The sequence below is a fragment of the Chelonoidis abingdonii genome, chromosome 15, assembly GCF_003597395.2.
Source record: "Chelonoidis abingdonii isolate Lonesome George chromosome 15, CheloAbing_2.0, whole genome shotgun sequence".
Taxonomy (NCBI): Eukaryota; Metazoa; Chordata; order Testudines; family Testudinidae; genus Chelonoidis; species Chelonoidis abingdonii.
This window is the reverse complement of record NC_133783.1, coordinates 41006857-41031569: the sequence shown is the minus strand read 5'-3', so window position 1 is coordinate 41031569 and position 24713 is coordinate 41006857. Positions and strand designations below refer to the sequence as shown.

At 39.6% G+C, this 24713-nt stretch overlaps 1 protein-coding gene across 3 annotated transcripts in view; it reads left to right on the top strand.

Moving 5' to 3' along the window:
- The window catches only part of MGMT (O-6-methylguanine-DNA methyltransferase), a 321839-nt gene that overhangs the window by 267769 nt on the left and 29357 nt on the right, over positions 1–24713 (top strand). For all 3 annotated transcript variants that reach the window (XM_032786941.2, XM_032786952.2, XM_032786931.2), the window contains exon 4: positions 518–678. In XM_032786941.2, coding sequence (XP_032642832.1) covers positions 518–678 — 161 coding nt within the window. The remainder of the gene's footprint in view (positions 1–517; positions 679–24713) is intronic.

Below are 24713 nucleotides of genomic sequence, written 5' to 3'. Positions count from 1 at the left end.
ATTGTCATTGCAGTTCTAAAAATAGTGAGGAATCTCTTTGACTTCTGATGTTCTGAATTGTTTTACATTTGTCAGATTGGTAAAAGGCATTGGAGACAGTGAACGGGATCAAATTACTGAATATTTTAATTAGGGGTGTATGTCCATGTATATATTCTCAATACTTTAACAGCTATGAAATACTCATTTTTATAATGCAAATACAAAAATACTATATAGTACACATTTCAGTCTGCCTGCATTGGAAAGTATGTAACAGTAAATATCACTCAGGCTTTTTGCTCCAACTAGACACAGAGCTGTTGCTTTATTGCAATTCCTTTTCTAATTTGATTTTCATTTTTCCTTATGTGGTAGCATTCTGTGTTAGTGTTTGTGAGGGGAAAATGAAGTCCATGTCACATTAACATTTTTCTTCCATTTAATGTAATAAGTATTTTCTCTGTGTCTTTAGTATGCTAAAATCTTCAGCAGCTTGGCCATTAAACTTATTAAACTAATGTTATCACTTTTCCAGCACTAAGGAGGCCTCAGTTACTTGTGAGGTATGTGAAGGCCCAGAGGAAATGACAGAACCACTGAAACAGTGCACAGCCTGGCTTCAGGCCTACTTCTGTGAGCCCTGGATGACCGAGAAACTTCCTATGCCTCCCTTTCACCATCCAGTTTTTGAACAAGGTCTGTAACCAAGTAATACTTAGTATTTCATGTAAAATGTTTTGATTTGATTAACTATCACTTACATCACATTCTCATTTGGACTACACCAGCGTTGGACATTTTACATTGCTCTAAACAGAGGCTGCATGCAGTGTACTGTAGCTACCAGGGTTTGTAATTTCCAACTGCTCCAAATGGTTGTGTTAGTTTTGGCACAGGTTTCCATAATTCTTGGCAAGACAGTAAAAATGATGCAGTTCAACTCTTGACGTTTGCTGGCTGAAAGGTTTAAATACAAACACATCTGAATGGCAGTAAATTTTTCAATAAGCCTGTTGTTAACTTAAACTATCTTTTTGCCAACAACACAGGGAATGAGGCTTATAAATGGACAATTAGCCAGTTCTATAAACACAGTTGGTGATAGTTACATAACATTAGGTAGCTATATTGTATCTTTTTTGATCAGTTTTAAAACGAATTCTCAAAATTATTACAAGATGTTTTAATTTTTTTAGTAGGTACAAAGAGCAAGTATTGTTACCCAAGTAGTAATAATATACACAAATTTAAATAAACACATTGCTTAAGAGAGAAATTTCCCCCTTACCATGTTCCATTTATTGCTGCTTTTTTTCCCCAAGACATAAAAGTCAATTACATGAAGTGAAATTGTCCCAGTAAAAATCACAGTAGTTTGCTTTCTGCAGTCGCCTCTTTCTCATCTCTCCATGAATGTAATCTTTTGACTGTGAATAATATGTACATTTTAAGGGAATTGTGTTTTAATTAAATATATTTAGAATGCTTTCTGAGAAACTAGGTTCCATAAGAATATATTTATTACTCAAAAAAGGGAACTAGTAGCCTTGATCTTGATGTTTCCAATATAATCTTATCTTCAATAACACAGCCATAAGGATTCCAGTTCAGGTATAAGGGAAAATATGCAGTCTTTTTCCCTCCACTCCATGTTCTGCACAATATGCAGCCAGAATGTAGCAATTACCACTTTGTGAGGATAGAACAGAGGTGCCACTAGGAATGCCCATGGAGTTTGAGTCTGGGTAGGGTGGTGTGACCTACCATGTCTTCCTTTGTACTATGCTGTGCTAGAATGCAGCACTGAAGGAAACAGTGTGTCTCTCCAACACATCACAGCATCACCTGCTGTGCTGCTCCACATTTAGGAGCCTTAATTTGGGCTATAGCATGTAGGGTCTCATGTTCAAACATACTGTATTGCATACATGCCTGTTTTGGACCTACAAAACATGTATGCATGCACATGTAAAACAGACATTGTCATGCACAAAATAGATAATTGTTCATGTAATTAGTCCCACGTGCACGAGTGAATGCATATGCATATTTTGTGGTCACAATTTAGGCATCTGTGGTTGCAAATTTCACCTATTCATTATTGCTTGTATTTTTTATTCAAAAATCATTCAGCTTTTTCTGTATGATGCTTTCTTTATTACTTTTCTGACTAAATGCAGCTTTGACTTTGAAATTTGGCAAACAGTTGTTCTATGGCGTGATTGTTTTTAGAAGGGGAAAATAATTTAATCACTGTATATAGTGACTCTTTTTATTGATCAATGCATGTGACAGCAGTTGTTTAAATGCAACAGCTGAGATTGTCTTGTTATAGGACAAGTATTGAGTATATAACATTTTTAACTTTTTTTCTCATCCCCTTTTTGTATGATTATAAAGGCTTAAAATGGAGATAATACAATATCCTATCAGTAATACACATTTTGTACTTGATAAAGTTTTAATTCAGAGATATTTGAATCTGTGTGGTTAATGAAATGGAGATGTAGAAGTTCTTTATATCATCCATATTTTAAAAAGAAAATTTGGGTGTATACAATAGACTGCTACAAACTGCAAAAACATTGGATTCAAAAATGTCCAGTCAATGTTGTGCTGCTTAAATGTAGCTGTTAAGCCCATGGAATGATCACCTGAAAAAGTGCCACAGATTTTCCTCATATTGGAATGGAGTTAAGCACTTTGACATGTCTCATTGCTGTTTAAAAATCTTGTAATGTAGATCAGGGTTGAGGTATACTGGTGAAGCAGGGAGGAGAAGCTTCCACTGCTGCTGTTCTTCCTGTATCTGCTCTTTGAATAAATAAGGTATTTTAGTCTCCAGGACCATCAACCAGCAGCTTTCTATAAGCACTTTAAAATAAGCCCTTGTACCACAAAACTCTGCTGGTCATGATTTACATGAGCAGAAAGCTCAGGATGGAAACTTTGAGCTTGGTTAATGAAATATAATAGTTTAAAATTAATAATTACAGATTTTATTTTAGCTACTGTTTTCAGGATCCAGGTCCTGCAGAAATTTGCCTTCATGTGTGATGACCCATGGTAAGTTCATGAGCCTCCTGGGCTCTTCCCCCACAGAGGCTACTCTAACAGCCACAGAATGTGAAATGAGGCATTCTGAGCCACACCCTTCCCACAAACAGCAGCTCTGATTTTGCTAGCCTAATTGTTCTATGGCAATTATGTCATTGTCAGGATTATTGGGAGAGTTCAGAGATCAGCCAAGAAGAGAAGAAGAAAAATCCAATGAGTTAAAATACTAATTTGGGCAGGAAGGGAGAATAAGCTGCCTCCTCCTTACTGATTTTTTCCACTCTCTAGCAACAGCCAAGTAGGAGAGTAAATCCAGTAAAAAGCTGAATTAATTTCTGCTTCATATGTAGCCTTGAGTAGGAGGGTTGCAGGCCTTGAGAATTTAGTACTACAGGGTAGGAGCAAAGTTCTCATATACAAAAGTTCTGCTTCTCCCAGGTGGGTCTGCAATTCTTAGCTATGGAACAGGTGTGACTTTTTGGAGGTTAGGATGTCTGCAGCAAGCCTACCTTTGGTTGGCCTCCCACTGAGCCTGGATTGTAATATTTAGTGACCTTCTGAACTACGAGTTTAGTTTTTGGAACCCTGAAATAGATTTTCCTCATTTGAACATGTGCAGATCCAGGTTTTTTTAATTTAGTTCAATTATTTGTTCTTGGACTGAGACCAGGTGTGCACATTTTATGGTAGAAAAAAGCAAGCATATAAAGGTAATGCTGACACAGACTTAATTGGCCAAACTGCACTGATGTGATACCTTTCTTTATGTAGTCTCCTACTTTCTCTTTCTCAGTGATCATTTCATACAATATAAAAGTATTGTTGGAACAAATGGGAGAATGTTATGTTGAAGATGTATTATAACTTCAAAAAGGTAATATTTGTAGAAAGTTATTTAAGTAGGAAAACTAAGGTAGTAAGTGTCACACAGAGGGGTTTTAATAGGGTATGTTGTATATTTCAGCTTATTTGTGAAGGCAGCCTTACACCAGAGCTACAGAGTTGCTCAATTGAGATTTAGGTATTTGTTTATGTTCTTTATATTTGCATTTGAAAGTGCCAACCGATAGCTCTAGGCACTTTTTTAAAAAAATTGACAAAAGCAGAGGAATAATAATCCAAAACTGTGAAGACTTGATCATATCAACCTTGCAGCATGCACAGATAGTCTGTGCCTTTAATAGATTAGGAAAGAATTGAATTCCAGAATTAAAGTGCGCCACCAGAGAAAATGCGCTCTCAGCCTCTTTTCTTCTAAACCAGTGGGCTGTTATCGCACACACCTCTGATGACCATGACTCTAGCAGTATGACCTGGTCAGAGGACATAGTCTCTCAACTGACTTCTATCCAAAATATTTAGGGCTTTATACATTAAAAAAAATTAACATCTTAAAACTCCGCCAAGAAATGCAGAATACGGAGCACCAGTGTATTGGGTGATGCTTTTGGCATGCAGCACACCCAATAAATGAGCAGAATTCTTCACTAACTTATGTTGATGGATGGTGCAATGGCGTAGTCTCACATGAAGAGAATATTACAGTAGTCTAATATTAAGATGACAAAATGGAAGTAATATTAGTAAAGTGTGTCTATGAAAGAAGTTTTCACTCTTGTTACTAAGGGCAGATTGAAGAAAATTGCCTTGGTCACAGTGGTTTCCAACCATGCTTATTCCTCCAGACAACACTGTCTTACTGCCAGAGGTGTTGAGCAACTGTGGTTCTTGTTGCTGTCTGTTTCAGCAGGGAGTTATTTTGCACAGTTACATTCAGCCCAGATGTCTCAAGTTGGGCACTCAAAAAATGAGTAACAGACAATCGTAGCCAACATTTTGATTTGCTTAGTATCACATAGGAAAATTAACAACCCCCCCACCTCCCCAGCTGCTTCCCCCTGCCCCCTCTTCCTTTCTTCCCTATGACTGGAAGGGTATTAACAGGTCACTTCACTTTGAATGGTTCCTTGAAATATATGTTAACTGCTCCCGCTAAACCATCTGTTCAAATCTGATATTTAGCAGTGACACTTTGAGTTAGTTTCCCAGACCTGAAGAAGAGCTCTGTGTGGCTCGAAAGCTTGTCTCTCTCATCAATAGAAGTTGGTCCAATAAAAGATATTACCTTACCCACCTTGTTTCTCTAGTAGGCAGGGCATGGCAGAGGCAGGGATAGAACTGAGTCCTTCTGTATGTCATTTGCCTGTCTTAAGCACAAGAGTATCCTTTCACTTTCTGCAATTCCCCTGCCTTGTTTTCTGCACACCTTCCAACTTCTAGAGTAAATGAGGCAAACATCCTAAAATCAGCCTCATTCACCAAACTCCTCCCTTATGAGTTGTCTGAGCACCTGCCTCATTCCATGCCCTGAATGAGGCAGGGGTCCTGTGAAAACACAGTATGCAATCTCATAATTAAGCTATCAGAATGCATATGCACAAGGAGGATGAATTACAGTTGCACAGGCAATATAAATTCTGGCATTTCCTAACTTTCAAGTACTGACTTTTCAACCTGAATGTTGTTATTTTAATGCAGTTTTTAAATGTAATTTCCTACATTATTTAAAAGGAAAAAGGTAAACTAAATTATATTATCTGAAGATGTAACAACTTCCTCTCCCATTGTGCATCATAAGTGACAGGGCTTCAACGAAGAACCTTCAGCATTGCAGCATAGTTTGGGCTAATTACATTAACTGGCAGCAGAATTAAAGTGTTATCCCAGGGGGGTTCCTGGCCAATGGGAGCTGTGGGGGCAGTGCTTGGGCAGGGACAGCATGCATAGTGGACCCCCTGGCTGCCCCTATGCATAGGAGCTGGAAGAGGGCATTGCCACTGCTTCTGAGAGCCACGTGGAGCGGCTGCTGACCCTGCTCCCCAGCTGGAGCACCGGAGCGGAGCCATGCTGCTGACCCTGCACCCTGGCTGTACCACCGCAGCGTGGCAAGCCCCAGACCCCACTCCCCAGTGGGAGCTCGAACGCCAGCTTAAAATGGCTGGTGTGCCATATTCAGCCCTCAGGCTGTAGTTTGGCCACCCCTGCTCTGAAATCATCTGCCTAAATGGGAACATATTTCTGCAAAGAGCTGACAGCAAGTCTCTATCCATGGGGCCTGAAGACTCCAACGTGCATGTATTGCCATACTTACTAGCATAGAAAAAGTAAGCAAAGTGCAAAAAAGGAAAGATTTGCTGGCAATCATTACCAGCTTTGCCTGTTACTTTGTGGTATGCTCATTTATTAGGGTTACTCTTCTGGGGCGGGGGAGAATACTGTACTTCTATCAATGTACTGCGTGTGTCACTTGTGTTTTCATATGGAGCTCTACTTCTCCCTGCTGAAAGTTCCCTCCCAATGGAGCTATCCTGCAGAACCTAGATTCCCCAGGGCTGGGTTCTTCCAGCCTCAGAATCAGACGAACACACACACATTAACAGAGCGCATCTGAGAGGACCAGGTTAATCAGCACTCCCAAGCTGACTCCTTATATGTCCCTGGACTCAGTAGGCTGGGTCAAGCAGCACTTCCAAGCTGCCACCCTCATATGTCTCAGGTTCAGCACGTCCCTATCCCCATTTTCACTTTACATTTGTTCTGGTAGTAACCCACTTGATGAGCAAACCCCACAGGATTTTTGGGCGCTGCAGGGATCTTTTAGCTTAGGTACAAGGAGTGTTGCTGCAGAGCAAATGAGGGAACCAAAAAACACCCACGAGGGGGAGGGAAGGCGGGGGAGGAAGAGAGAGGCAACCAGGTTAATCATGGAAGTTATTTATTGCCAGGTATTAACTATAGGGGAGCCAAACAAACAAAACCGTTATAATATTAACTCTAACTTAAACTTATTATAAAAGTCAGGTTTAGAAAACTATAACTGAAAACACAAGTCAGGATCAAAAAGCTATACCGAGAGAGAGAGAGAGACAGGTTCTCACCACTACATGAAGCTTAAATCGATTGGGGGTCCCAGGTGTTGGTGGAAGCTGAGGGTCCAGAGTGCTGGAGACAGGCAGAGCTCCCAGCATGATCAGTCAGGAGAAGATGAAGTCCCAGTGGAACTGATGCAGATTTTGGATCCAAGCATCAGAAACCTTACTTGAGCATGGACAGGGGTTTTTGTAGAGAAACAACAATGGTTCAAGGAAGAACACTAGATTTGTTTATGTGTAAACAAAGGAGAATACCAAAGTTGTTTTGTTCAGGCTAGACATGTGAGCTGATCATTCCTGGCTTTGGGCGGTGTTGGTTGGAGGGAGCTCACAATGCGATTAGGGAGCTTAACTATTTTGGATACCAATAAAGGATGTATCACTAGAATTAGTCTGATAACTACTGAGCTGGGTCTGTGCAGGCGTGGGTTCATTAACATCTGGAGCAGAGATCCCCCATCATGCAGTGCTTCCCTGCTTTTCTGGCCCCAGAATTCAGTGCATTCTTGCCATGGAATCTCTGTTCTCCATTCTATATATTAATGGAGATGCCTCCTTGTCCCATCTTCGATGCCAATGACGCTAGGGGAGTTTCCTCAATTCTGTCATCCTTATCCCAAGGGTTTAGGTGTATCTCCTACTGCCTTTTCATTGCTTTTTGTAAGTCTTTCTTCTGATGAAAATTTGATTCAAGCAGAGGCTGGGAGGGGAGGTCTTTCATGAATCAGACAGGCTGGGTACTGCGCCCTGATTCCCCAAGGACACAGAGCTGCTAGGTAACAAACAATTAGTAGAAGGACAAAGGCAGAGCTAGAAAAGGAATGCATGCTTATACTGCAGGTGAATTTAATGTCTGTAATATAAAGGAGTTTTGAATTCAAGAAGGTATATTGGTAAAATAGTGCCCCATCCATATCGCTCTTACTCTTTCTCAGGACCTTTTAGATAGAAATATCTCAATTCTGTACATAGGCCAATAAGCAAAAATCATCTCTGTCCTTTCCTGAGCACTTCCTCTGTCTGAGAAACTTAAGTCAAAGAGGACAGCTCAGTTAACCTGGCTATGTTCAGCTCACAGTGACAATAGAATACACTACATGAAATGCTCATTATCATCAGAAAAAAGCTTTCTTTCACTTTTTTTTGGGGGGGGGGGGCAGGGGGTATAGTCATTTTATAGTTATTACATCATAGTTGTGAAATTTCACTTTTTTGCTAGCTGGAGGTGGGATTTGTGCTACACCCATTTTACATGCACCAGTTCCTATTGCTTCTGCATATATTTGTTGAACCTCTTTTTTCAAAAGGACCGCTAATGAAAATCCTGCCACATGAGTTATGGGAATGTACACTTTTCTGTGTAAATGAATTAATTTTCTCACTGTGTGGCTCCAGTGAAAGGCAGTGTGTATCTTGGAAGTTATTCATGTGGTAACTAGAAATGAGAATGGAACTGTTAAATGGAGTTGTCACTTGAGCACCGCATTATAAAATATGCCTCTAAAATTGAAAGTCCATCTTTTACCACCATGGAACAGTGTTAATAGTCCCTTGATCATTCATTCTTCTAACCCCTCACAGGTGGAATCTAGCAGCACCTCTTTGTTTTACTGCCATGTTGCAGAAAATGATACTAAACTTTAAAAAATCTGCCACTTTGCTATAAGGCAACACTGTGGGAGTGGGGGAGAATGCTCTTGTAACTCTTTTTGGGAAGAGCACTTGGCCACAAAATTTAAATTGCCAGAGGTCTCATGTTCTCTAAATATAGCTTCATTTGTGCTGTTGCAACTCTAAATACAATTTACAAGTTTTCTGAAGATAGTGGAGCTATCTCCTCTATCAGTTTGTTACTTAACAGCAGATTCAAGATCACATCAATTTTTATGCTCAAAAACTTGTTTATTCAAGACTTTAATTTGTACCCTTAGACTTACATTCCACTGTACATCCAAAAAAGTACATTTTTATGTCTGATGCAATGCAGTCCTGTACGTTTCCAATGTATAAAGACAGACACACAAATGAAAACTGATTACTAAAATAAGAAAAGCATTTATAGTATTGTGGTCAATAGAGATCACTTTCACTTTGCTTTAAATGAAAGCTTGTAAAAAATTGTAGACTTTGCTGAGATATTACTTAGTGAAGTTAGAAGATTTTAAACCTTGAATGCAAGTTTATTGATTACACCAAGGAAGCGACTCTATACTCAAATTAAGTAGGAAAGAAATAGCTGATTAATATGTAAGTCTTTAAACCTTAGAGGTATCAAACTAATTTTCAGGGATAGCAAAAGCAGAAATCTAAGTCTAAGTCCAAAGCTACAGTGGGAAAGATGGGGGGCGGGGGAGAACTGATTAAAAGGAATAGATGAAAAACACCCATGAATTTGAAGACAGCAGTACAGACTGTCAGATGTCTTGAATCAATACACGGAGGTCACAGCATGACAAGCATGAACAGTTTATATAGTGGAAAATATAAACTTATATTTTGGTGATTTGGAATCAAGAAGGAAAAAGGAAACTTGAGAAAGAGAGAGACCAGGCAGAAATGGGGAAGTAAGTTGAACTATGTATAACTTAACTGAGCTATTTGAAACCTAGATCATTAACAGAATAAGTGTGCAACAATAACAGTAAAATACATCTAAAACATTAACTGAAAGGTTTTTTTATTTACTCCTAGAGCATTGGTAAACACCCCTTATCAATGTAGGTTAATACTGCCAGAATATGAAAATTTTACTACCTTTTGACCTGTTGTTGTTTGTAATTCCTATAGTGATTGCAATTGTTAAGGTACCTGCATATATAATAATCTTTAAGCCTATATAGCTGTATGTGTCACCTGACTGTACTTCCCTATTTAAAGTAGGCTGCACTTAATTTTAGATGACTGCTCTAGTAATGTGTTCCAGGCTCAAAAAAAGTCCATAGGCATTCTCTGAAAATATGCAGACTGTGGACTTACTACAGCCATAGAGCACTGGTCTAGGACTCAAAAAAACTGGATTCTGCTCCTGACCCTGCCACTGACCTAGTTGGGCCAGTCATTTCACCTCTTTGTGCCTCAATTTCCTTATCTGTAAAATGTAGATAATGATACTGATCTCTTCCGTAAAGTGCCTTGAGGTGTACTAAGGAAAAATGCTATGTTAGAGCTAGGGATTATTCATCATTATTATTATTATTATTATTATTATTTTATTGTCAGCAACAGTGAAAGGATTTGTGACCAAACCTCCAACTTCTACGTGGCTTTACAAGTATCAATGAATGGGACGTACTTTACGTGGTTATCTACTAGATGTTGTGCCTAATTGGTTGCAAATGGTATTTATACAGAGGACAGTTAAGGTTTTTGTGACTGACATTAACTATATATCTTCATACTTCATTTTTAATGTGTAATCTTAACTTTGAATTTGCAGCCTAATGTTTGGGGAGGGTAATAAGAAATGTAGAATTTTTAAAGGTTTTCTGTTAAGTGATGATGAAATTTTACTTCATCGTAACCAATATTTTGACTAGGAATTAATTACCTTTTAAAAATTGCTTTGTGACTAGAATCCTTGTGGAGTTTGCAAGTTGTATGTGGGCTCTAGAAGCTCTTGCAAGCTGTGGAGGTACTGTGAGAAGCACTGCAGGGGATGCAGCAGTGAACAGGTTGTGGCAGTATTAACCCAGTGCTGTGGCATGAGACTTGAAGAGCAGGGTAGCAAGCCGGGTATTGTGGAGTTAGCTGGAGGAAGAGAGTCTATTAAGGCAAGACTACTGTATTCCAGCACATTTGGAGTTTTTAGGCCAAAGCTTTCTGTGGAGAAAAGTGCGTATTTAACTGGGTAACCTTTTAAATCACTTAGTTCTATGTTGTTTTTCTATCTAAGCATTCTAAAATTAGTCATATAAATATGAATTAGCGGTGAAAGTCAAATTTCATGTATTCTTCCTTCTTTGTTATATTTTAATATTTGCAAATTGATTATTAAAGGGCAGATAAAAATGAGCCAGACCTCATGCAGTGAACCTCACTAACATACTAATGCCAATGAAAATAATATGACATGAATAAGGATTGTAGTATACCAAGTGCAAATTAGTGATGTTTGCAAATTTAGTGGCTGTTGTGGATGATCCATTAATTGAGAAATTACCTGATTTTATAGATAAAAGGGAAGTTTAAGAGATCTACCATACTTGGACTTCAGTAAAGCATTTGACATGGTACCACATGGGAAAATATTAGTTAAATTAGGGAAGACAGAGATCAGTACAAGTATTGTAAGATAAATAAGGAGTTGATGAAAGGGGAGAAGGCAACAGGTTTTGCTGAAATGTGAATTATTGGACTGGAGGGAGGTTACTAGTGGAGTTCCTCAAGGATTAGTCTTGGGACCAATCTTATTCAATATTTTAATTAATGCCTGTGCACAAAAAGTAGATGTTTGCTAATGAAATTTGCTGATGGTACAAACTTTGGAGGCATCGTCAATACAGAAAAGGATTGGAATATTACACGGAAAGACCTGGAGTGACAGAAATGGGAAAAGGCAAATGTTATCCTAGGATGTATCATCAGGCAATGCATTTCCAGTAGAGACAGAGAAATATTAATGCCATTATACAAGGTACTGATAAGACCTTATTTTCAGTACTGAGTACAGTTCTGGTCACCCATGTTCAAGAAAGATTCATTTAAACTGGAACAGGTGCAGAGAACAAGTATGAGGATGATCAGAGGAATGGAGGGACCTGTCTTATCACTAAAGACTGGAAGAACTTGGCTTGTTTAGTCTAGCAAAAAGAAGGCTGAGAGGGGCTGTGATTGTTCTCTAGAATTACATTAGGGGGATAAATACCAGGAAGGATGAAGGCTGTTTGAACAAAAGGGCAACGTTGGCACAAGAACAGATGTAAACTGGCTGTGAGCAAACTCGGATTGGAAATTAGAAGAAGGTTTCTAACCATCAGGTGAGTGAGGTTCCGGAACAGCCTCCAAATAGGAATTTGGGGGGCAAACAACATACTAAGTTTTAAGAGAACTGGACACGTCTCTGAGTATGACTGTATGAGGGGGTTGCTTATGATGGTAGGGAGCAGGTCTCACTAGCCCTGGAGCAAAATTCCAGTTTGTTTTATATTCCTTCATGCTTTGGGGTTACAGCATGCCACCTGCAGGAGTCAGCAAGAGACTTTTCTTCCCACTGGGTTGTGGTGGGTTTTTTTAAATCTTTCTTTGATGCATCAGGGTTGGAGAGAAGATATTGGGCAGGGTGGGCCTAGGCTCTGAAGTGGCACTAAGCATTCTCTCTCTCTCAGGTGCTTAGCTGGTTGGTTTACACTCACATGTTCAGGGTCTAACTGATAGCCATTTGCGGTGTTGGGAAGGAATTGTTCCCCAGGTCAGACTGGCAGTGACCTTGGGGGTTTTCACCTTCCTCTACAGCATGTGAGTTCGGGTCACTTGCCAAGATTATCTGGGTATGTCTCTGTGATGTTTCCCAGAGGTAACCAGGGTTGTGGGCAGAGGTGAAAGTAACTTTCAGGGCAGGGCAACAGGGGTCCTGAGCAAGGTGGGGGATGGCTCAACCAGAAGGGGCGGGGCCTGGGGCAGAAGGGGTGGGGCTGGGGCCAGATTTCCCCAGCCAACCCTTCCATGCTGCCCGGTCCACACTGCCAGGCCTCCAATGGCGACTTAAAGGGCCTGGGGCTCCAACTGGCGCAGCAGCTGGGAGCCCCAGGCCCTTTAAATCACTGATGGAGTCCCACAACTCCCAGCCACCGCCATTACCCCAGGGCTCCGGTAGCGATTTAAAGAGCCCCGTGCTCCCAGCCGCTGCTACCACTACCCTGGGGGTCTGGCGGCGATTTAAAGGGCTAAGAGCTCCAGCCACTGCCGGGAACCCCAGGCCCTTTTAAATAGCCGGGCCCTGGGGAGGCAGCCCCTTTTGGCCCCCCTCATCAGCAGCGCTGCTGGTTTGTCCTGGCTCTTACCAGTACGGACCAGTTTACTTTCACCTCTGGTTGTGGGGCAGCTTAGTACCACCTGCCTTTAGCATGAGGGAGTTTTTTCTCTTCCTGATGTGAATCACCTCCCTGAAATTACCAGACTCTGACAGCACAACCACTACCTTCCAGGCTTCTGCAGGCCTCACTCAATCTGTACAGATAGGGATAGGCACACACCAGCCCCCAAGTCTTCAGAGCATTCTCTGGAATGTCCAGCCCTTTATCCACTGGACATTCACAGAATTACCAGGTCCACTGTTCCCAAAGGAAGAGTACACACCAGCTTGTAAGACTGAACTCAGACCATCACTTTGCGTAATACCACAGCACTTATATATAGTGAATATTTATAGTGAAAATGAGAATAAATTTATCAAGGAATAGAGATTCAAGTAATATTGAGTGAGACCACTGGAACTAATGGTTACATATAAAACAAAAGCATGACAAGCTTTCTGGAAACTAAACTTAACAAGTTACTTATCTAAAGACACTTATTTCACTCCAAGTTCTTACCAGCAATTTCAGCCAAGAGTGGAGGAGACCCATTTTGCATGAAGCAAAAGCGTTGTCCTTTTACTTCCTCAGTCAAAGGTGCCCTCCGTTCTCCGAAGTATATTCAAGCAAACCTTCAATGTACTCCTCCAGATAGGGCTTCCCCCACTGCTTATCTTTTCCTGTTAGTTTGTTTCTGAAGTCCTTACAATCCTTGATTTGCATCTGTTTCAGAATGGTGACAGGAAACCCATTGTGAACAAGACAACACTCGGTGTACGTGTGAACAGATAGACAAGAGATGTTTATCCATCTAACAGAAACCCAGGGCCGTCCTTAGCCATAGGCAGAACAGGCAGCCGTCTAGGGCACCACTAGGTCTGGGGGCACTGCTCTGCTGGGAGCCCAGACAGATGGGAAGCAGCGGAGCATGTAAGAGCAGGGCTGCTGGGATGAATGCAGCACAGTCTGAGGGAGGGGATTGGCTGTTGGGGTCTCTGGGAAGGGGTGGGGGAAGGAACTCACCTGTAGGGTGACCAGATGTCCTGATTTTATAGGGACAGTCCCGATTTTTGGGTCTTTTTCTTATATAGGCTCCTATTCCCCCTTCCACCCCCATCCTGATTTTTCACACTTGCTGTCCGGTCACCCTAGGTGGGGGTAATTGGTACCTATATAAGACAAAGCCCCAAATATCTGGACTGGCCCTATAAAATCAGGACATCTGGATCTGGTCACCCTAGCTGGGGAGCGCATCTCTCCCCCAGGCTGGCAGCGATCCATCTCATCTGGGGGGAGCTGCACAGGGCAGGATGAGCTGCTGTGGTGCTGTGGTTCCATGGGTGTCCCAGTTCTCCCTGAGATAGATGCTGTGCTTATGTCACCATGGTCGTTGGGCTGAGGCGGTAGGGTGCCCAATTTGGCGTGTGATCGGATCCTTGCGGGTTTTAGCTTGCGCGTAGTGCCACTCCTGCACCCCAGAGGTGGTTTTTGAGTGTCCGATGCAGTTTTCCCACCTATCTCCTCCTCTTACTGCAGCTGTTGGACCAGTAGGGCTTATGGGTGGTGAGCCAAGCTGAAAGACAGTGCTGGTGTTGCCATTTAGATTGTCATTTATCAATTTGTTCAGCCAAAATGTGCTTGCAGCATCGACATATTTCATATTTTTTTAACAAAAAATCAATATCTTAAACAAAACAGAAATTAAGTTTGTTGACATTTTATTTGTGGATCAAGATTTGGTCATGGGGTAGGCGAGTGGGGCCAGTCAATCAGAGGAAACAAAACAATGTTGACTTGAACTTTTCCTTGCCTGGTTACTGCTAAATTAGAGCCCTCGCAACACTGTAATTTGTCATTCCTCCTTAACTAATGTATAGAGCAGGGGTTGGGGCAACCTACGGCACACGTAGCCAAATGGTTGCAGTGAGCTGAATTTCTTTGAATGGCATGGCGCGGGCGGGCGGAGGGGCTCAGCCCGCCCGTGCTCTGGTGGTTTCCGGCTGCTGCCCCATTGTCCCGGCCCCACTCAGCACCACTGCTGGCCTGGGGACACTCTTCCAAGGAACCCCAGGCTGCAGCGGACTGAGTGGCCCGCGGTGATACCTGGCTGAGCCACTCAACCACTGTCGGCTTGGTTTTCCATTCACTCTGCGTGGTTAGGCGGGGGCTGAGCGCGGGACTAGAATTCACTGAAACTAGGAAACAGAGCAACTCCTGAGAAGGTCGCAAGAACCTAGTCGCAGTGTCCCACACCTTTTTTGTCTGGTGATCGCAGATTGTAAGGTCCATGGCATGGACGAGCATCGCTGAAATGGCGGCATTTCAGCGGGTGACGTCCTTGGATGGATGATGCTTTTCGCAGCAATACGATGTCATCAGAGTGGCGTCGCCGCGGCAGAATTTTGCTTGCTGATGATTCGGCTCGGCATTTCGGGTGGATGCTGTCCCCACTGGCCAGGTATGCAAGTACATTGGAGAGGCCCTGTGGGCGCTGCATCTCGACCCAGTGTCACCATTTTTGGTGACCGTGAGGCTCTAGAGAGCTCCTTCAGAGCCACGCGGTGATGCATTCTGATCTCAAATGGACTTGTACGCGTCGGAGAATATGAGATACACTGATCTATCAGTTGTTGGCCATGCAAAATTCTCGACTGATGGATCATTGTACTGTTTATATCATACAGCAACTGGTTGGCTATATTACCTTAATGTGTACTTGCCACTCGTTATTTTACTGACAATTCCTGTACTAGTAGATTCAGAGAACGGGTTTCTCACTCAAGAGCTCAATAAAACTATCTTCCATTTTACAAGAGTCAGAACACTTGAACTGGTCTTGCTTTTCTTCGCATCACAGTCATTCCTTGTCTTTTGTCATTTATTGACATTTTTACTGTATTCTTTTTGCAGCCAAAAAAGCCAGAAATTGATTGCTTTTACATTAAACAAATCTTGTTTCAATACTTTTCATATAAATTTCCAATAAAATTTTGACAAATTTAAAAAATTATATTCTTTGCATCATTCTGTCAAATCAGAATTTTTTCTATAGTGCTACTTCTTTAGTGCTAGTCCAACAGCATTACAGTGTGCTTCATTAGGTTAAACTGGTTTTAATAACATGCATGTGGCAGGTTTTCCAATAGTGTAAGCTTATACTTGTGTTGCTAAGAGCAAGAGCAAGGCACAGGGGCACCAGTTTAATAATCCAGCCTAGGGCACCATAAATCCTAAGGACGGCCCTGCAGAAACCCTAGGTTTTTTTACCTTTGTTGATGACCAGCACCTTGATATAGACTTCAAGAACATATTTCCAGTATATATACATAACTCCATACATGGTATCTGAACATACATTTTGCAATAATATTGATGCCCAGAGAAACACCAGCTTTTTCTTGAGCATTGTCATTCTTTGGTGAACTAGAATGTACGTACCAGACTCAGGATATTCCTGTAACCCCTCTGTACTCTCTTGCCAGATGGTTGTGACATTGCATTCCATATGTTTTATGGAAATATGTGTATGAATGTGAATATGATGTAACTAAAATATGCTTGACGCTAAATACCCCTTTTATGGTGTCATTAGAAAGCTTGTAATCTACTAAGTGTGTTCATTCTATTTTTTGCATGTATTATTTCTATATCTGGAGATAGGAAAATAAGATATAAACTTGTATCACTGACCCATCACAGTGGTATTAGGAAGTTCTTGGGTCACAATCTTATTTAATTACTTCCCTGCCATTGTGGGAGCCTTGGCACTGGTGGACCTTAGTTTCTCCTATTCTCTGCCTGTGGCATATAATAGCCTTGCTTCCTGTGGGCTGTAATAATTTTATTTAATTTTGGGTGTTGCATTTAGTCTGAGGGTGCTGGGTGGTGTTGGTGGCTTGAAATATTCAGGCCAGATTAGATGATCTAGTGGTCCCTTCTGGTCTTAAATTCTGTGTTCTCTAGTAAAACCTTCCACCGTAAGGAGACGAGTGGAAGATCCATGCAGTAGATGATCCTCCAAACTCCAACTTGTCTCAGCACCACCTGTGCCCCATCTCCTTACTTCCCTTGTTTACTGCTACAAAGCGAGAGACCCAGGGGAATTAAACTTGAGGTGTAAATCCCAGTTGCAGCCTCCCCAAATCATGCCTTTTTTCTATCTTCTGCAAATAGAATTACACCATTTCCACTGCTAAGCAGCCTTCTGCTGCTGGGGAGAAAAGTGCAGGGCTTGTCTTGGTGCCTGGAAGAGCAGAAAACACAAAACATTGTCAATATCATTTTTTTCGTGTTTAAGTAAAGAACAGATTTACTTGATTCTGTTGTAATAATTGAGATTCAACACACTAGAGAGCAAAAAATCAACCATTTTTAGTGACTATCCCTTTTTTAAATCCAGCTTCATCAGACATGCAAATAACATTTTCTAGAAATCTTAATAGGAGTGTGTTTTACAGTAGAAGGTAATGTTGCAATACTATGCAAAATTTACAGGCAGATTATTAGTACTTCACACAGTGGACATGGCAGATTCAAGAGAAAAGAGATGACAAGTTTTCATATATCTGCCAACAGGAAATTCAAATTCCATAGATTGGCAGCTTCTTTTATTACCATCTCATGTGAGACTGGCTTTAATAAGCAGAAAGTCTCTGTTTTGTTACACATTTAATGGATTATCTAATACTTTCCTCCAGTTCTCTTCAATAGACATCAACCTCCACCCTACAAAAAGAGGGGAAACAATCAATCCAGTTATTTCTATGTCTTGGGGTTTTTTTCTGTCCAGCTTCTTCAAGGCCCCTCTTTTTTCTATCAACAAGTAATTACACCCACAATTTATTCTAGGCACAAATTTAGCAATTAGGAGCATGATCCAGCATCTGTTGAAGTCAATGGAAAGATTCCCATTGACTTCAGTGGGAGCTGGATCAGGTTTTAGACAAATCATGTAGTGACAAACAAGTTCTGTAGTTAGTACTCTGATGTCTAATATTTGTGCCCACAATTCATTGTGGGCATAAAAGTGCAGGCACAATTATTTTCTGGTAAAATTATGTCTGCAGAGTAGTAGGCCTTTATATTCAGAGCCTTAGTATTATGCATGCATTCAAAAATAAGTGTAATCATTGAAGCTTTTTAAATTTTGGTCATTTCTGTTGTCATAAAATGTCCCTAATGCATTTGGTTCTGTTCTGGCTGTGACGTCCAGTCACATATTGAGGATGAGGTTGGGGATAGGTGTAGTTATCTAACAGGGTTAGGAAGAGGCATTTATGTCTCTGGAAATCAGGAGCAGCCATCATACCTTCAGGGATGCTTGGGGAAACATGCTAACCAGCAGCATTTACTACAACGGTTCTAAAAATATTTTTTGAACTTCCCGTAACCCTGGCCATGTCTCCTCTAGTAGCTGGAAAGATTCCCTTAGCCTGTCCGGCCGGCATGCCCCTTTGCATTCTAGGGGAGCAACCATCCCAGTTATGGCTGCTCTCTGTAGAGTTGCACTAGGTCCCGCCATGTCTCCTGAGCCCTGACCCTACCTTAGTGCGATCACATAGGGCAGCCATTGTCTGTCCCCAAAGTATGTCTGTCTTTGCAAGATTCTATTAATGTACTAAATATAAGAAATATCTGTATATACCTGTGCTTACGGGGAACACAGACCATGGCAAATTAATACAAAAATACATTGCTTTTGAAAAAGTATCATCCTTTTTGTCAAAATCCCTAGTAGTTATCAGAGATGGGTCCTGTCCAGAATACTGACTAAGGAACAAACAAATTTCCACAACACAGTAGGGTCCCCGGTCCATGTTTGGGTCTCCTAAATGCTATGATAATATAGATAATTAATAAAAATAACAACTATTCCTCCTCCTTAGGCCCATGTCCAGTATGGGAAGAACTTTATTTCTTCTTCCAAAGAGGGAAATATTAATTAGGCATACTAGGCCAGTTTATTCTAGCCCTGAGATCCCATCAGGGAACTGTGTGGTAGAGATATAAAAATTATCCCAACTTTTGCCCTATTCTTTTCAGAGGAAAGGAGTTCTGTGTAAGTGGCATCTTCCTCACTCTATATGCAGAGGGACTCCAGAGAAGTCCTCCTCTCTATAAAAACATTTTTATAACTACCTGTCTTCTAACCCTCCACCCCCGCATATTAAGGAACTTTGAACTGAGTTGCTGCACTGAAATACTTATTTCCCCTTATTGCGAAATTAGACATCAATATCAATGATATTTTGAAAAATATGTTATTTCAATATGTTCTGTATTTCAGATAGGTATAAATATATTTAATGTGAATGTTACTATGGTAACCACACTCTTTTACTAAATGCCATTGTTAATTTTTTCACAAAACATATCAGAAAATATTATTGTGGGATTTGCAGCAGTCTGTATGCATCCACCCTTTACATATGTTCATTTTGAGAGGGAAAATGAATTCTTGAATAGAGATTCTTTTTTTTTTCCCATTTGACCAGAGAATGCCCCTTTCTCACCTGAATTCAGGCTATTTTGCTGTATCTCCTTTTGAACTGTGTATGTGAGAGCTGGACAATATATTCTAGAAAAACAAGGAGTTACTTAACTGCAAAAACATATACTTTTCACTGAAAATTTGCATCCCGCACTCCTTTCAGATTAAAATATGCAAGAACCAACATAAATGGCACACTTTTTTTTTCGTGAATTGGGCCTTTGATGTTCAAGAGGAGTCAATATTAAAAGATATTCCTAGAAGGCTGTAGAAACTGTTCCTATTTATGACAAATGTAAAACAGAACAAATCTAGCTGAATGTGATGGTGTCATTAGTTTGTGAATTGCATCCTTGAAAATAACTGTGGAGGAGCCAAATCGGTTTAAAAGAAGATAACAAAATGGTTTAAGCTACTTAGGTTGAATGCCAATTATATTTTAATATTCAACTGAGCATATTTTACTAAGAAAAAAGGCAGTGTCGACGCATGCATAACTCATTGGCAGCGTCGACCAGCTGTGCCACTCTTCTCTTCGAATCACTGTGTGCATTTTAGTAGCATGGTAATTTAGTAGAGAACTACCTGAGTGATGGCATTTTCAATGAGCAGGTAATCTACAGAGAATTTTTATATGGTTATGAGTTCTGTGCTTCAGCCTGGCAACACAAAAATACATCAAGACCAATTACGGTATCAACTTTCAGCGTGATACCCTTGCCACGCAAGTGCATGTATTTCTGCCCCAGGCATTTCAAATTGCATCTAATTTGAAATCTTTGGGGTTTTAATTAAATTTCAGAATATATGGAATTCTTCATTAGTACCTGCTCTGAATAGCAGATTATACTCCTCTCAGTCTCTCGTTAAAGAGGTAGGCTGTGGTAAATAGCATGTTCAAGAACTGATCATTTGTGGTGCCTGGATATTGGGAACAGAAATAGTGAAATGCAAAATAATATCAAAAAGATTATTAGTCCAGTGAGGGACTCTTGATTTGTATTTTAATGGAATTTTACATTTCTCTTAATGATTTGCAAATTGTCCTCTGATTATAAGATGTATTAAGCTTTTCATTTTAATGGCGAGACACAGCCATTAGCAGAATTTTTTTTTCTGCCTTCTTTTTAGAGTGCTTCCCTGCAGCAGATAAATATTGAAACCATTAACACCTTTTGATGTACTTTATAGTGCTGCAGCTTGGACTGGTACGTGAATGAATGTGGCCTTTTATATTTTAGCTCTTTGCTTGAAGCTTATGATTGTCTGTACATGGGTGAACAATGAATGAAAGTAAAACTACAATTCCTTTTCAGGCAGACCAGAAAATAAAAAGTTATTTCCATGCAATTAATACTGCAAATGCTTCAGTGAACTCTCTTCATATTTAATGCAAAAAACTCACGTAAATACAGGTGTCTGATTTTTTTTAGACCAACAAAAATCAGGATCTTAAACATTAAGGTTGATATTCTGACCTTAACTCTCACCATTCAATTGAGGAGGGAATAGGATTTAGGTAGTGGTTCAGCAACTTTTGTTAAGAATTTAGGAGCAGCTCCTCCTCTTGATGTGCAAGATACATAAACATAACTCTCTATATGTAGATTTAAGAATACATAGTACACTTTTCTGGGTGTGTTAATTTCATGGGGTTTGGTATTAGGGCATGGAATAAAAGTCTTTTATGGCAGGTTATAAAATGTGCATTATTTCTGTGACAGCACAGAACTATGTAAATAAATTGGTCTGTTCTATCAGGTAAATATGTATCTAGGCAATTTAGTAAGAGTCTTCTAATATTGGGGTTTTTTTTTGCTACTTGGAAACTAGAATGGTTGTTCCAGAGATGTACTGGCCACTGAAGTAAAATAGGTAGTTTTAAGAAGGGTTTTGTTAGTTTTGTGTGTGTTCCTCTCCCATTACTCACCCAACCCTCCTCCTCCCCACCCCCCAGCCCCAGAAATGAAGGTGAATTTCTCCACCCATTTCAGCCTTCTTTTTTCTGGCACACAACTCTACAATACAGGAACTTCTTCAGCAAGGATGGATACATAGGGCTGCTTATTCAGTTTGCTAATCACAGTTCATAGACAACAGCAGAGGTCACTGATAGGTCTATTCATTAATGAGTTTGCGAGATCTTTCTTTGAATAATTTGAACCTCAACAGTTCAAGTTGTAGTAGAACATTCAGTGATACAACTAGTTCTGTAATGCTACCTCTATCAGTCAAGAGCTAAATAATTTTATTAAAACATGTAATTTTATTAAAACGTTATATCTTTACAATTATTATGGCTTACTGCTTAAAAACATATCCCTTTAAAAAAGAAACTATGGTTAATACAACTTTGAAGTTGAAGTCAGGAAATTCCAAAAGACAAATGTTAAAACTTAATTCTACTTTGCTGTGTTATGGAAGTGCTGAGTTTTATATATTATTTGTCAGATAATTCAATACAATACTAATAAATTGATACAAACTAATAATTATAATAAATTGAATACAAACTTAGTTTATATACAGTGAACAAACTATGTGTGCTGTGCTGTATTATGCTGTTTTACTGAATTATACAAAAGTATCTTTTAAAAATGGAAAAGAATTACTATATTCACATTTGTTACATGAACTAGTGAAGATGTCAAATTTGCTGTATTCATATACAAAACAACATTGCAATGCATGTCTCAAAATTGAAATATATTAATAATTTTCTAGGACAGTTATATTTGGCAACATAATCTTTATAGAGCAACAGCGGGTGCAAATTCCTTGATCCAGAGCCATTTGGGAGTGTATATTTGGGACCATGTTAAAAAAAATGAAACTAAAAACATTTCATCTGTGTAATTCTAAATGGAATTAACTTGAAAAAGGCAATTATGCTTGGAGCAATGAGAACTACAGGAGGGAGGATCACTCATCCCAGCCCACTTCCCCATTTCACACAAAGTACTGAAGTGCCACATTATATATTTTGACATAATACAGTTAACAGTCATAATAAATGTATATTATTAATCTACAAAATTAAAAAAAACTTGATTACTTTTTCTAAAATGTCCCAACCATCATTGCCATTCTACTTCATGGTTGCCTACAGCTGTTTGGTGAATATACTTGCTGGGGCACTTTACTGAGTGCTTTTGAAGGAGAGAATAATAGACTTTTCAAACTAGGAGCTTAGATACGTAGTGTGTTGCTACACAATATTATAGCATAATATGTCAAATATGTTCCCTGCGTGTCAGATTGTATAAGAAACTCTAGTTTATAGAATATTTTGTATTGTATTTGACAAATATATAGGGCTTAATCCTGCTCCCGTTCAAGTCAAAACGGATGTTCAAATTCTCATTGTTGTACGGGATTGATGCAGAACAGAGATTGGATCAGAACTGAGTAATGATAAGATGAGACCATGTTTTAGAATATATGGCAGTATATATTTTTCCATGTTCCAATAATGCAAATGAGACTGAATTGAATTTGCTCCACCTTTTTATTTTTAAAAAAGAGAGAGAAATCTTCATTGGGCTGGGACCAAACATGGAAATTTTAACCCAGAGCAATTTGTTTATGAAAGCTGTGATCAATAGAAAAGGGGACTGGTGGTATGGTATTTTTTAATGGATTATGGAACTTTTACTATAGCATCCACTACTTATATATGATATAATTAATTGATTTAAACATGGATTGTGGGCCAGTCCTGTTGTCTTCTCATTAATGCTTTTTGTTGCTATGTGAGATCAGAATTCAGTTCGTAGACCCAGTCCAGTGATTCCCAGCTGATAAGGAAAGATGTGGTAGTATATTCCTCAGATTCTTGAGGCAGGGTGGGCCATATATTCTGCAGTGACCTTTGTGACAGAACTAGTTGAAATTTAGGGGAAAATTCACCAAAATATTTTCCACATTGAAATGAAATTTCAAACTTGTCTAAATTTTCTGACCAGCTCTTTGTGACTGAAATAAGCGGGGCTCTAAAAAGAGTCCTTCCAGTCCTCTTCAGACAGAAAAGGATGCCTCAGTGTATCAGAATGTCCACTTCTGAGGGAGTCCACTGAATACAGACACAAAGATGTCCCTAATTTCCATATATACTAAACATCACAGTCCCTATTGACTTCAATGAATGAGTTGGTTCTCAGTGTCTCTGAAAATCAGGATTGCTCCTGTCTGCCCAAACCTTTTTGGCCTTTTGCAGACTTACATATTTTGGCTATTATGTGTAGTAAAAACCTTGATAAAAATCATCTTAAAGTTTCTGTAGTATGTTGTGCATACTAGTGTTGTGCATACTAGTGTTGATGATTGTATGAGCCAAAATTGACTCCTTTGAAAAGAAATAGAAATATTATTTGTTCCCTAAGTGAAATTTTGTATGGCAAGTTATAAACCCTTAAATACATAGTTTATTATAAAAATGCTGACAGTTTCTTGTGGGTGCCATTAGCACTGCAAATGATTACGCTCCAACGGTTGCCTAAGACCTTAGCTGCTCTCATGCAACAGCCTTAAAACACAGTCATGTTACTTTGTCAGGACCCATAATATCATAAAAACCTAAAGATCTGACTTACAATATGAGTATAAAACCTCCAAAAGAAACTTTTAACTGTGTGTTTGTTTTAGACCATTTTTTATTAAGATCCATAAATGATTCTTAATGTCGTTTCTGTGCCTTATGGACTCTGTCAGGAATTATCCTTTTACAGCTTGTTAATAACGGCATTGCTACTTCTAGAACAGTCCATGTGCAATGCATATGCAGACTAAGGATTCAGTTCACACATCAGATCAAAGCTACACATAGGATAGATGGAATGGTAGTAGGGGGTAGGAAGGAAATAGAGAAGAAGCCTTCCAAGGGATGTAATATATAGTTTTTCAATATTCTAAATATCAGTGTTAGCATAATTACAATGCTATTTTAATGCAAGAAATTGAATATTTATTGAAAGAATGTATCTTTTTGTATTACCCTGTAGCACATGTAAAAAGCATACCGGTTGAAGTAATAGCTTGTTAAAGAATAATTTTAAAATGCATTCAAAGAATTTACAGTAGGACTTGTTTCCACAATTTTGACCTGATAAATTAATAATGTAAATAACTATGCATTTTCTGTGCACTGTGGCACTGTATATTTCCTGAAACAATAAAATACACCTTAAAAATCACGTAATTATAAACCAAGGTTTTGCGTTCTTAACAGATTTGTGCTGTAGC